The sequence below is a fragment of the Bos mutus genome, chromosome 18 (assembly GCF_027580195.1).
Source record: "Bos mutus isolate GX-2022 chromosome 18, NWIPB_WYAK_1.1, whole genome shotgun sequence".
Classification (NCBI taxonomy): domain Eukaryota; kingdom Metazoa; phylum Chordata; class Mammalia; order Artiodactyla; family Bovidae; genus Bos; species Bos mutus.
Window position 1 is genome coordinate 26,291,698 of NC_091634.1, and position 14,091 is coordinate 26,305,788.

At 46.0% G+C, this 14,091-nt stretch overlaps 3 protein-coding genes across 6 annotated transcripts in view; 2 read left to right on the plus strand and 1 right to left on the minus strand.

The window, feature by feature from the left end:
- The window catches only part of UTP4 (UTP4 small subunit processome component), a 30,198-nt gene extending 26,641 nt beyond the window's left edge, over window positions 1–3,557 (minus strand). The window contains exons 1-3 of one of the 3 annotated variants that reach the window (XM_070388100.1): window positions 3,428–3,534; window positions 2,965–3,202; window positions 1,660–1,820 (exon numbers count right to left, since the gene is read on the minus strand). In XM_070388100.1, coding sequence (XP_070244201.1) covers window positions 1,660–1,818 — 159 coding nt within the window. In that variant the 5' untranslated portion in view covers window positions 1,819–1,820; window positions 2,965–3,202; window positions 3,428–3,534. Of the gene's footprint in view, window positions 1–1,659; window positions 1,821–2,798; window positions 3,203–3,427 lie in introns of all 3 variants that reach the window. The other 2 variants (XM_070388098.1, XM_005896509.2) reach the window with 2 other exon arrangements.
- Window positions 3,522–12,162, plus strand: CHTF8 (chromosome transmission fidelity factor 8). Of its 2 annotated transcripts, none has more exons than XM_070388106.1 (4): window positions 3,522–3,630; window positions 11,103–11,160; window positions 11,425–11,542; window positions 11,938–12,162. In XM_070388106.1, exons 2-4 carry the CDS (start codon window positions 11,138–11,140, stop codon window positions 12,160–12,162), a joined length of 366 nt encoding a protein of 121 aa, XP_070244207.1. In that variant the 5' UTR covers window positions 3,522–3,630; window positions 11,103–11,137. The 2 variants fall into 2 exon arrangements, with proteins under 2 accessions (XP_070244207.1, XP_070244208.1); XM_070388107.1 differs by lacking the exon at window positions 3,522–3,630 and adding an exon at window positions 3,904–4,024.
- DERPC (DERPC proline and glycine rich nuclear protein) lies at window positions 12,159–14,036 on the plus strand. Its single transcript, XM_070388105.1, is given in 2 exon segments — window positions 12,159–13,434; window positions 13,437–14,036. Coding segments are annotated over 2 exon segments (1,620 nt in total). The 3' UTR covers window positions 13,781–14,036.
- Window positions 14,037–14,091: the final 55 nt, after the last annotated feature.

A 14,091-nucleotide genomic window follows, 5' to 3' on the forward strand; every position in this document is an offset into this window, starting at 1 on the left:
AAAGGGAATGAAAGTGAAACTGAAAGTGAAGTTGCTTAGTCGTGTCCGACTCTTGGCGACCCCCTGGACTGCAGCCTACCAGGCTCCTCTGTCCATGGGATTTTCAAGGCAAGAGTACTGGAGTGGGTTGCCATTGCCTTCTCCAGGAGAGATACAATTTTTCCTATCTGAACTTGAAAAAGCAAAGCACCTGTAAATGGTCTGCCCAAATTGCCAAAGTCAATGACACAAATAGAAGATAAGTCTCCTTACTACTAGTCTCTACTCTTCACTCTCATGATCTGAGAGTGATCACCCAAGCTAATCAATCTTCAATAGCCAGAAAGGTAACAAGGAAACAAAGTGGAAGACTAGACTGAATTAATTGTTCAAGAAAAAAGAAAACTGATGGGAGTGGAAAATAAGATGTACTAGGTAAAGACTGGTCGAATATATATTAACTCAGTGATGCCTTTGTATTAAGACTTGCTAAATGCTGGGAATACAGCCATATCACTGACAAGATCCCTTTTTCATAAAATCTGAAGTTCAGCAGGGAAGAAGACATTAAACAAATATATAAACAATTATATAGTTGTAATGATAACAAGAAAAATCACAGGATGCAACAAGCGTGCATCACAGCATGTTTTTCACGCTGTAGAATGAGACTCATTTTTTCCGACCAGTGATTTCTTAACTCTGTTATTGCTTCAGGGGTCAGCTCAGGTAAGTCATCCCTTTCCAGGAATCCTAAACCCACCTCATCAGAGCAAGGCACCTCTCCACTAAGATTCTATGCCCATGCTTAGGTCTATCATAAAACTGACCACACTATTTCAAAACTGTATAGTCATCTTTCCCCCACTGGATTTTGAGCTCCTTGAAGGTAGGGCCTCTGACATTTATCTTAATGCCTAATGCTTGTAGTCATTTAGAAACAGTTACAGAGTACCTAAATTCCAAGTACTAAGCTGCAAGACACTGCATTCATTTTTCCTTCTATTCATTTGTATCATGGTGTTGAGGGCATGCAAGGCACTCAATAAATGTGAACTGAATTATTCTGCTGCATCTGAAATCTGTAATCAGAGACTTTGAAAAATATGCTGCTGTAACAGCCCTGTGCGTATACCCAAATGATATTTTACCTAATTTAAAATCTTCTTTACTTCCAAACATTAGGTATATAAATCTACCTTCTCTCAAATAGATAGTTTAGGAATTCATCTTCTTGCTATCACATCACCAAAAAGTTTGATATTAAAACATCTCATCATTTTTTTCTGAATTAACAGTGAAATGGGTAATAACACAGCAGGAAATGCCACTTTACTAAAGTTACAATGGTGCAGAGACTGATAGGAAGCAATGATCTTGACAATAAGAATGCTGTGCCCGACAGATCTAGTAAACATCAGTTTCTAAATGGCAGTGAGCACCACAATTCCTAGGTAGGATCTTTCTAACCAACATTACATAGATTGAAGCTCTAAGCTCATCAGTCAGACAAGAGATTGTATATTTGTTCTGTGTTTCTAAACAACAGAGAGAGTAGGGGAGAGTCATTTTCTTCTTATCTCTTTGCATACAAAAAGGACATAGAAGATTTTGCAGAATTGAACTTAAGAAAAAAAAATTAACATCGACACCACCAAATCAGGCTCCCAAATGACTTACTTTCTCCTGAAAGTAGTTTGCTGACAAATTATAGATTTCCACAGTGCCATCTGTTCGTGAAACAGCCAATCTGTTTGACTGGTTATTGTAAGCCACACAGCGGATCCCTGATGGAACATAATTAAAGAAACGCACTCGATGGACATTAAATTCACCCATTCCTAGGAGAGGAGAAAAGAATCATTGTTAAACAGCGGTACATCACATCTATTGTTTTTTATTACCACTCTTCTGGACTTTCCTCATGGCTCACATGGTAAAGAATCAGCCTGCAATGAGGGAGACCTGGGTTCCATCTCTGAGTTGGGAATATCCCCTGGAGGAGGGCATGGCAACCCACTCCAGTATTCTTGCCTGGAGAAGCCCCATGGACAGAGGAACTTGGCGGGCTACAGTCCATAGGGTCGCAAAGAGTCGGACACGACTAAGCACAGCACAGTACCACTGTTCTACGTGGCAGACTCCAAATGTATCTCACTGAGGTTCATTTCTATTTTTCCCTCCTTTTTTGGGGGTGGGGAGAAGGCCAGGCAGGAACTGGGGGTAGGGAGGATATAGGATCTTAGTTCCCCTGCCCCCTTTACTAGAAGCTCCCAGTCTTAACCCCTGGACCACCTGGGAAGTCTGTCTGAGGTTCATTTTAAAATATTCAACTAAAGATGCTTTCATGGTCCACACAGAATCTATCAAATAGTCTCCAGAAGCTCAGGATTCTTCCACAAAAAAAATTCAAAAATCATCACATAGAGCATCACCCAGCCTCCTAGCAATCCTGCAAACTGCCTGAAGGAAGTGCTCCAGGAAAAGAGGTGAGAATCTAAAACTTGATCTTAGAGCAAAAGACTGAACATAACCTCATTTTTTTACTTGGAGTGCGCGCTTGAATGGAGCCACAAAGAGCTGACCAAATGTATTCGAAAAGAAAGTGAAGTCGCTCAGTCGCGTCCAACTCTTTGCGACCCCATGGACTGTATGTAGTCTACCAGGTTCCTCCACCCATGGGACTTTCCAGGCAAGAATACTAGAGTGGGTTGCCATTTCCTTCCCCAGGAATTGTATTCGAGGCAGAACTAAAGTCTCCTTCGTATTTGGTGCGTGAGGTTTCTGGGGCTGGGGGTGGCGAATAGGAGGATCAATACCTCGACCATTCTAAGAAAGCAAGAAATGGTGACAGTCTAAAGGAGTCTCTCAAAGTCAGGTCCGCAGAATTCCTAAACCAAAACGATCTTTAACAAGGCAGGATTCCGGGTACTAATCCATAGCTCCAGAATTCCAGTCTTTCGGGGTGGGAGATGATCAAGGAACCTGAATTTTGGCAAACATCTCCATCTCCACTGCATGCTGTCTGCAAATCACAGACTCAACTACGGTGGTGACGGTGGGGCTGATGGGCAGGAAGAACCAAGAGCTTCTTAGCGGGAAGAAGCGACAGGACTGATCGGGCATCTGTCAGTTACTTTCTCTATCCCCAGCTCCGCCGCCGCCAAAAGACGCACTCGGGTCAAGTTCGCCCCGTTACTCATCTTCCTTCAAGGTGAAGAATCTGCCAGGAGAGAAGGCGCGTTCGGCCCAGCTAGGCTATGTGTGCTTCCGAGGCGCGCGAGGGCTCCGCCGCCCCTTCCCTCTCCGGGGATCTCTGGAGTAACCCCCACCCGGCCTCGGCAGAGGGGAATCGGCAAGTTTCCCGGGGGACCGACCTAGAGCAGGCCGCACTCCCTAGATACACCCCCATTCCATCCCCGCCCCCTACGCCCCTTCCCCAACTCACCGGTGGAAGGGCTCGCCACTCAGGGAGCTCTCCTCTCTCCGCCCCGGCCCCACGTGCGCGCGCTCGTGTGTTCTGCCCCGGAAGTGCTCGCGGCGCAAGGCCGGAAGTGCGCAGGCAGTGCTCGCGGCGGCGGGGACGGCGGCGGGAGGTTCGGTTGTCGCCCGTTGGCCGCGCGGCGCCGCGATCGGCGGCCGCCATTGCAGGTCAGGCCGCGGGCAGGGAGCGCGGGAGGCCGCGGGGAGCGAGGGCTGAGCCGGGGATGGGGAGGCGAGGGTGCGAGAGAGCGGGAAGCTAGGAAGCTGGGGCCGGGCGGGGCGCGCGGCTCGAGGAGAAGAATGGCGAGCTGAGGGGCGGGGAGCGGCGGGCGGGGGAGGGGAGGCCGGGAAGGGGGAGGGGAGCGGGGAGGGCCGCGCAGAGGTGGGGGCGACCCAGAGGCGCCCTCGGGGTAGGAGAGCCGGGAATTGCGGAGAAGGGAGCGGTGCGGAGTCGGAAGGCGGAGGGAAGGGAGCGAGCTGGGCGGAGCGGGAGAAGGGCGGAAAGAGTGGCCGAGCGCGGGCGGAGGACGGAGAAGGGGGCGGCGCGGGCCGGAATCTCGAGGTATGTGCGGGAAGGGGCTTTTTTCCCTGGGTTGGGAGGGAACCCAGCACGCGATGCTTGCTAGAGTGGGGGAGACCTGGAACCCAGGAAGTAGCGGGAACATCAGAAAGGGTCTAAGCGGGGGGTAGGACTGTGAGTTCTTTGGAGGGGACATTTTTAAATCTTGGGGGGAAGAGGCTATTGGGAGCGGTAGTTGGGAGAGTGACTGGAAGGAAGAGACTGTCTGGAGAGTGATCCAGCTTCTTTTGTGGGTGGAGTGAGAGGCCGGAGAAGAGTGGGGTGGAGTTCGGGTCCTGGAGGAGCGAAGTACTTAAGAATTGGGGGACATAGGAAACGATTTGGAAGATGAGGGTGGTAGAGGAATAACGTTTAGAGCGATCTTTAGGAGGGTGAACGGTTTGGAAAGACCATTCTGGGGTTGGAGGGTGGAGTTTAAAATAGTTTCCTTGGGAGGTAGGAGAAAGGCTTGGTAAGAGGTCCTAGAGAAAGTCGGGGGGGTTGGGGGGGAGGTGGGCAAGAGACGGGTAGCGGACAGAGAAGTCCCAGAAAGTGAGAAGGGCTAGAAATAGGAAGTGCTTGTAGCTCAATTTCCAGGGAGAGGAGGAGGGGGGTCGGGGGAGATGGTGAAGATGGGGCTGGTGGGAGGGAAATCCAGTATAGAGGGAGACCTCTAGCAGAGCTAGACGGGAAGGGACTTTGGGCAAGGGAGGGGCTCAGGGCAGTAAAAGGAGGAAGGGTAGATGGGGCCGCAGAGTAGCAGAAGATGGAGAAAACTGGAGTAACTCAGAACGACTGAAGCCATCTTTTCTACCTATTGTCTACGAATACCAGTAATTGATTCCCTCCATCATGGGAATCTTAAAACGTGATGGGAAAGTCCCACATGTATGCATAGTGTCCACACACGTTTTTGAACACACTGTTCACTAATGAAAAGTTCGGAAGCATTCAGTTCCACCTACCCTCCATGGCCCCTTTTCGGAGGAGAGCAGACTTCTCATTTAGAAACTGGATTTTAGCATTTAATAAGTCTGTCAAGAGACAAGGTCTTCCCTTGAAACTTAGATTATCCCCATCAGTCACAAAACCACAGTAACACTGCTAATAAAAGTAATCTGTATCCAGTTGTATGTAAAAGTTCATGAATTGTTCATTTGCTGGAAAGGCACACAGAAATAGCTACCATGCTTGGAGAAGAAAACCTTCCAGAACTTAATCCCTGAAGCAGATTGGTAAACCCTGCCTGCCATGTTTGAATTGTTCTCCCATTGTGTAAACTTGACTTTATTCTTAGAACATGCTGCTTTTATAGGATGTTTTAGTCCACTGTAAAGATTAAAATAATAATTAAACAGAGTAAAGTCACTCTATTGGACGTGTACTAAGAAAATGCCATGTTCCTCCAGGTAATCAGTAGCTTGACCCTAAGTTTTACCATGTTAGGCATGTGCTAAGGACTTTACATTCATAACTTCATTTAATAAAACAACCTTTTTGAGATAGGTTTTTTTATGCTCAGTTTATTGGTGGAGAAACTGACATTACGTTACCTCCATCATACATAGGCTAGAAAGATGGTAGACTCAAAGAAGGCAGGTCTGACACTGAATTCTCACTAAATCCCTGAACACAGAATAGTCTTTGGGACTGAATAAGGACTCAATAAATGCTAATTGTTGGCCCAGCAATTTGCAAATATTTTGTCATATTTAATTTTTTAATAAAAATGAATTTTTAAAAAAGTGAAAGTCTTTATTCCCCTTTTTTTTAAAAAAAAAATTTGTAAGGGCCTAATGAAAACAATTTTAAAAAGACTGTTTAGCTCTAATAAAATTTAATTCTGTGTAGTTAGGTTAAACCATTGAGTCAGAGCCCATTGTTTCCATAAAAGCTGCATATTCTGTTTAATACCATACATACCTCACTTTCTGCTGCATCTTATTTTGGGAGCTGTTAACCATTAAGGATCCTTGCTCATTGCTATTCTCTGTTAAGCGCTTAGTAATATTAACAAACAATTCAGAAACCAATGGATAAAAAATTTTGTAGATAAGATGAATCAGTGAGAAAGAATGCTCTGTTCTTTTGACTGACTTTGTCTAACATTAAGGAAACGGGTTTGGGCCATAATTTTGAATCCTGGAGCTGACCTTGAGTACATCTCTAGGGATTTCAGAAACTTAAGCCTCATCAATTGGATATGATGAAAAGCAGGCTTACTTGATTTCAGCTGCCTACCCCACAGATGTCATAGTGGCAGTATGTAAGATTTTCCTCATAGGTGGTTTATTTGCCATCCTGTGGTAGATGCTGTGAGAAGGGCAGTGTTTATAAAGCAAGTTCCTCTATAGACATCAGGCATGGGGGTGGGGGGTCCTATGTGAGAGGACCAAAGGAAAGGGTGGATTGTGGGGGAGTTACGGCCATATTCCGCAGCAGCCACTCTCAGGTGTTCGACCAGTTACTTAACCTTTAGCTTCTACGCTTGTTTCCTCACTGTAAAAAGGCAGTGACAGACAGTGCCTGTATCATAGCATTGTTTGCAAGGTGAAAAAAAATCCAGGGAAATGTTCAGAGAGGTTTAGCTATGTTAGAAATGAAGCTTCTGTATTAAAAAGATAATGCTTTGCCTGAACTTTTCTTCTTAAGAAACTGGTGGCACTTTGATTTTTCAGGTTTTAATGACTTTAATAGTAACTGACTTCAAAATGACAGTTAAGATGTATCCCAGATTCAGTCTGATTTCAGACAAACCTTTTGACTTTTGATGAGGGCTCCCATTGTGAGTATGCGTTTGTTTTGAGAAGGGATTCCTTTGCTACTCTCTGGTTTGTTCAGGCCTCTTGAAGTCATGCAGACTACTGTCTTGAGAAACAACAGTGTTTCAACTTTACTTGCAACCTCCAAAATATCTCCAGGTCTTAGGATTGGGAATGATCTGAGGTAACCTCAGATATTTCTAAAAAAAATTTTAGATACTATTTCCAGAAATCTTGAAGCCCACCCCCCCCCCCCCCGCAAAAAGACATTTTGTTTTTGTCTTTCCATAAAGGAAAAAAATAGGAGTTAAAATGTACACAATGCTTTTTAAAAAGTTTCTTTTACATAGCTAAAGTCATTTGACTAACGAGTACAGAACATATGTATTTATTTAGCCATGTAACAGCCTCAAAAACGTAGGTAGAAAAAAAATTTCCCCTTTTATAAGAGGGGATAGGGAGTCAAAATAATTCATTGCAGGGAAAAGGTGTTTGGTTTTTTCCATACCTTCCATCTCCAAGTCCATACTGTAGTCGTGGCCTTTGAGACTCCACTCTGAAATACATTGAATTTAAACATCTTTTTAAAAAGTAAGATCATAACATTCTTCCTGGCTCTACAGGAACTTGGAATTATTATTCTTAACCAAAGACAGTTGATCCTATCTAAATTTGGGATTAAACTCAAGGCTGTTGAGAGAGAGAGGTGCTGGGCAATCTTTTCCACTGACTTTTAGTTTCGTGATTTGATATGGTACATTGGTCAAACTGTGCCTTCAGATATTGCTCTTGATAACAGCTGCAGTTTCTACACAAGCAGTACCTTAGAACAGACACTTAAAAGTTGCATTGGTTATTTGTAAATGTTGGAATGAGTTGAGACTGAAGACTTAGAAATCTCTTTGTTTTACAGAAATTTTTCATTATAATGTTACTTGTTACCAACAGGATTTGACTTATATTTTACTTCTTCACCTCTTTGTTTTCCTACTAACTTGCTCTGCCTGCTCTCAAGGGGATGGGGACATATTAGACTGCATGTTCTCATGTTTTTACTTTGACTTTTCACTTTCATGCATTGGAGAAGGAAATGGCAACCCACTCCAGTGCTCTTGCCTGGAGAATCCCAGGGGCGGGGGAGCCTGGTGGGCTGACGTCTATGGGGTCACACAGAGTTGGACACGACTGAAGTGACTTAGCTACACTGGGTGAAATGCACCTCCATTAGGTGTGTTATTAGTGAAGTGCCCAGGTAAACATACCTCGTTTTAAGAACAGCTGTTTAGAGCATGGAGCAAGAAAAAGAACAATCTGATTCAGCCAGTGGGATATTTTAAGGTGCTAAAGGAGAATTTTAAAATACAAAGGGATGCGTTCCCCTGCATTATTTATTAATACTAACTTGGTAAATACACCCCCATGTACATAAATACAGCCACATCAGTCCACGGGTTCCTATGAGCTAGACTTTTGCAAGCTGGGTGTGAACTTCATTTGTCATCACTTTCTCCAGCCTCATTAGGTCTAAAGTGTTTAGGTCACAGGATTTTGGTTTTTAGGAGAATTGCTAGCTGCCTGCCTGTATCAATAGGTGTACTCAAGCAGGGCCGCCTACGTAAGTGGATAGAGAGCTGTGTGGTCTTGTTGGAGCATTAGCAACAAGTATGGAAGTGCAGCTACTCTGACCCAGCTACCAGGCATCTGTTTTCCTTTATCCACTTCGACCACTTTTTTTCTGGTTTTTGTTTTTATTTATTTAGCTTTTTTGGCCACACCTCGCAGCTTGTGGGCTCTTAGTTCTCTGACCCAGGCCCATGGCAGTGAAAGCCCTAAGTAGGCCACTGTTTTGAATTCTTGTTCTGGCAGGAGACTCCAGGAAATAGGGAATGCACCAAAAGTATTTCTATTAATACATCCCCTTTTTCTAAACAGTCCGTACATTCCTACCTCAAGAGTCAGAGGTCTTAAGGGTTAATCGCCTTCCCTGCTGTGATTTTCCTAAAATGTGTATCTGTGTGAACGCTTTATTGCTTCTCTGAAACTACCTGTATTTTACTATCACTTGCACTTACCAAAGAAAATACACTGTATCATCAGTCACCAAAAGTTTATTTAAATCAGATGAATATTGTAAAGCAGTTATCAGGCAAAAAAATAAATACAGTTTTAAAAACTCATTTACAAGAACTCTTTCTTGATCTACATGTATTTATTAACCCTTAGAAACTTCACAACTTCAGTTTCAGTTATTGAGCCTTTTTTGATTTATGGCTAAAGTGTACCTACCATGCTCTTAAGTTTTATAGTTATAATGTGGAAATGCTGATTTACTTATCCTTTGAAAAATCAGCTATATGTTAGTCTTTTAAAGCAGTTCCACATCTTACAATATTTGGTCTTCATAATAGTTAAATGAAGCCGACAATCTAGGTTTTAGCCCCACAGTGACTTGGGTATGATGAGTGTCCACACTTCAGGCTGGAACCTGAACTTAGGGCTTCTAATTTTAAATTGTTAGTCTTTCTCCTTCAGGAGACCTTGGGAGAATATTAAAAGTGCTTTGGTTGGTCTGTTGATGGTGGAGGTAGGGCCTTCTTACCTGTCAGACCTTTGTTCACCTGGGCCAGTGTATTACCTGTGGTCAGGGGGTACCACACTTGGCAGTGCTGCAGCAGGTCTGGCGTATTCAAGCATGCCTTCCGGATGTAGCTCTTGCTAAATGCATGTAAGCAGTGCCTGCCTGATGCTTTCATGCCTTTCTGTCCTCTCTTGGTTTTCTCCTTGGTTGAGAGGTATTGATTACAAGCGTGAAGTCAGATGGCCTACGTTTTTACGCTGGCTCTGCTACCTGCTAGCTGTGTTTGTACCACATATAAGCAAGAGTATATCCCTCAGTAGCTTTTATCTGCAAAATACGGCTAAGTCCTTGTCTCACAGTAGTTGAATGAGATACCATCCATAATATGTATATGCACAGCATCTGATTCATAGTAAAAATTGAATAAATACTGCTGCTGCTAAGTCACTTTAGTTGTGTCCGACTCTGTGTGACCCCATGGACGGCAGCCCACCAGGCTCCCCTATCCCTGGGATTCTCCAGGCAAGAACACTGGAGTGGGTTGCCATTTCCTTCTCCAATGCATGAAAGTGAAAAGTGAAAGTCAAGTTGCTCAGTCGTGTCCAACTCCCAGCGACCCCATGGACTGCAGCCCACCAGGCTCCTCCGTCCATGGGATTTTCCAGGCAAGAGTACTGGAGTGGGGTGCCATTGCCTTCTCCGGAATAAATACTAACTGCTATTTATACTTGAAGTCCAGTAATTGACCAGCCTCATGATTCCAAAGTGTGTTTGGTGCTCAAGAGTAAGAGGTTCTGCTGTCTTACAGGGATGCTGGCAGTATATTGATACTTTTCCCTGGAGATCCAAAACAAAGATTGACATGTCAATAAGGAAACCTGTTTAAGCAGGTGTTTGCTAATGGCACAATTATAATACGTGTTAACTTGTTCTACAGTTGGTAAACACTGATCTGATAACCTTACACTAGGCTTCATCTATTCATTGGAAAGATTTTTACAGAAGTCATAGTTTAGATCCCCCATCCCTTTAGTCCCTCCTTTAATCTACCTCTCTTAGGTAGACAGGTATAAGAAGCCAGTTTCAGGCAAAAATGTCCCATTTTAACTTATTCTTGTAGAGTACTGCAAACTTGCCACCAGGTGGGGCCATTGTATAAAATGAAGGATTAAGCATCAGGGTTGTTTTAGTGTCTAAATGAAAGATGGGCAATGTGTTTGATGAGAATCACGTTAGAAATAAGCTTTACCATTCACTAAAGTCTGAAGGACCTTTTCCGTTCTCTGAGCTTTTAGTTCATAGAGATCCTTTGAATCTTGAAATAAAAGATAACCAAAGTGGCAGACATCGACTTACACCATCACCAAAGGAAAAAGTAAATCTAAAAGAATTCCTTAGTTTCTTAGACAAACACAGAATGCAAAATACAATGCCCCTGAGAAAGGCAAGTTGGCATACTGACGAGAGGGTGGGCTCTGCAGTATATGTCTTAGGTTCAAATCTTGGCTGGTTGACTAGTAGCTATGTGACCTTGAACACACTGTGGTACCTATTAACTTTACACACTGTGGTTGACCCTTGGTGATCTGAAGCAATTCTCTATGTATAATACCAGTTTAAAAAATGTACATGCTATGGAGTTTTTAGGGGAATGAAACTAAATGTGTCTGAAGCATTTAGAAAGTGCCTGGCACACAGTATTCATTACGATTATCCTAAAAAATATATTTTTCCTCTACAGCTTCTTTTCCGTTGCTTTTTAAAGACGTAAAGCTCATGGTGCAGATTGTTATTTCCAGGTGAGTAAATTTTGAGGGTTTTAATTTAGCTTGAACGATCAAGTCTATATAGGTTTGAAATTTCCCTGAAAGAATTGGGGTCCTCAGATGCATCCAGCACAAATCCCAGCCTTTCAGTTTTGAGTTCAGTGCGTGGCACTGCCCAATTTCCCAAGAACTTGTGCTCAACAAGGAGTTCCCTTGGGCCTTGAATGGTGGTGTAGGACACTATGATTCATCCTTCACCCCTCCAAAATAGTGTAACCGCCAGCCCTTTGCTTGCAGTGCTGGGGCTGGAGGCCTGGCAGAATGGGTGCTGATGGAGCTACAGGGGGAGATCGAGGCTCGCCACAGCACTGGATTAGCTGGAAACCTCCTGGGAGACCTACATTACACCACTGAGGTGAGGGGACTTTTCTTTCCCTGCCTAATGCCTCAGGAAAGCAAGCTACACCAAGGTGGTGCTCCCAGGACCCACAGTGAGGACTGCCCTCAGGTTTGTTATTCAGGGTCTAGCCAAGCCCCTCTTGTTCTCCCCCCCCACCCCCGACCTCTGCAGTAGCAGGGTAATTTAGCTTTGGGGAATCTGGAAAGGTCACAGTTCTGAAAGTAGACATTCTCTCACCTGGGGCCGGAAAGAGTAAAAAGGATATGAGGGTGGGTTATCCGTTGTGGCTTCTCAGCAGTGGTAGAGGGAGTGGAGGTGCCAGCATTGACTCCTAAGAGCATCTCTAGAAGGCACTTGAATATTATGACTTCGCCCTGAACCTCAGGCATCTCATTCTTGTTCTGCCAAAGGGAATCCCTGTGCTGATCGTGGGGCATCATATCCTATATGGGAAAATCATCCACCTGGAGAAACCTTTTGCCGTCCTTGTTAAACACACTCCCGGGGAGCAGGATTGTGATGAACTTGGCTGCGAGAGTGGCACCCGGTACCTGGTGACTGCACTCATCAAAAACAAGATCCTTTTCAAAACTCGTCCCAAGCCCATCATCACCAACGTCCCCAAGAAAGTATGAAAGAACCTCGGATTTTCCCTCGAGAGCGGCCAACTCCTTGGACTCGTGCTCCCCTGCCACCTCGAGGACGGCTGGACGGTTCCCTGGGACCCCAGGGGGGGCCTGTTCTAAACACAGGCCACCCACTGGGTATGAACTCGGATCCCTTCCTTATGGCAAGCAGTTCTCTTGGTGGAAATTTGGCTCCATTTCCAAGGAATCCCTCTCCTTTTCCCACTTCATCAGGCTCACTGGCTTCAAATCCAGCACCTTTCCCTGCTGGTGCTCGTGACCCGGGCCTGGCTTCTTTTCCAAGAGGGATGAACCCCACTAGCACAGGTGCAGTTTCTTTCCCAAGGCCGGGTGGTCTCTTGGGCCCAAGCCCAGGGTCAACTCTGAATCCTAGGGCAGGGGCTCTTCCAGGCCCAGGGCCTCTGTCTAACCCAAGGCTAGGGAGTCTCCCAGGGCCAGGTCCGGTGTCCAACCCAAGGCCAAGTGGTCTTCTGGGAACAGGTCCTGACCCCAGAAGTGGTGGCCCCATGGGCCCTGGATCTGGACCCAGCCTGAGAGCGGGTGTCTTGTTGACTCCTGGAAATGGTCCTCCCAATCCTAGACCTGTTGGCCTGGGCCCTGGACCGAGTCCCAATCTGAGGTCAGGCTTTGTAGGTACAAACCCTGCCCCGAGGTCAAGTATGTTTCCAGGTCCTGGCCTTGGGCCCAACCCAAGATCAAGTGGCCTGGGCCCAGGCCTTGGGCCTAATCCAAGGGCAGGTGGCCTGGGCCCAGGCCCTAATCTGGATGCCAGAGCAGGTGGCCTCTTGGGCACAGGATCTGGTCTTAACTTAAGAATGGCTGGGCCTCAAGGCCTAGATCTTGCTCCCATTCTAAGAGCAGCAGGTCTTTTAGGAGCAAATTCAGCTTCTTTCTCACAGGCTTCTGGAAACATGGGCACAAGCCCATCTTCCATGGCCAGACTTCCTGGCCCCATAGGCCCAAATTCAGGGCCTGGCTCTCGGGGAATTGGCCTTCCAGGGCCAAATCCATCTCCCCTGTCAAGGGCTCCTGGCCCCGTTGGCCCTAATTCAGCTCATTTTGCAAGGCCTGCTGGCCCTATGGGAGTAAATGCTAATCCCTTTCCAAGGGGGACAGGTTCAGGGGGGTTGAACCCAGCTGCCTTCTCTCAGTCTTCTAACACATTGGCTTCAAACCCAATTAACTTCCAGAGGTCTGCTGGCCTCCAGGGTTCAAGTCCAGCAGTTTTCCCAAGAGCCTCTGGGCCACTAGGCCCCAACCCACTAACTTCCCAAGGGCCACTGGCTTACAGGGTCCAAGTCCAGCTACCTTCCCCAGGTCTGTTGGCCCGTTAGGCCCTGGTCAGGTTACCTTCCCCAGGCCAGCTCCAGGGCCACTAGGCTCTTCGCCAGCTGGCCCCGTGGGTATCAACCCAGCTCCTTTTGCAAGGCCAACTGGGACCCTGGGTGTAAACCCAGCTTCCTTTCCAAGAATGAATGGCCCTGTGAGCAAGACTTTGGTTCCATTTCCTAGAGTGGCGAGCCTCCCTGGCACAAACCCAGCTGCTTTCCCCAGACCAGGGGGTCCAATGGCTGCAATGTACCCAAATGGAATGTTGCCCCCTTAAACACCATTTTCTCTCCAGGACCACCTTGGTTTCCAGGCACTGTGGTTCTGGGCAGGTAAAGTAGTAGATATGGAACTACAATCTGAAGTACATACCTGGGGCTCAGGTTCAAATGAGCCTTTTTCCCCACTCTGCGTCTTTCTTGACTGAAGGAACTTTAACTGTGGGATGTGGACTTTAGCAGGTGGGAATGATCCCACCTTGAGAGAAGGAATCTCCAGCCTTCAGGAGCCTGCTGTGCTTTTGTCCCACAGCTTTCTGCCCCTTGTTTCTTACTGGTTTCTTGAATTGTTCTTGTGGACCTTTCCTCA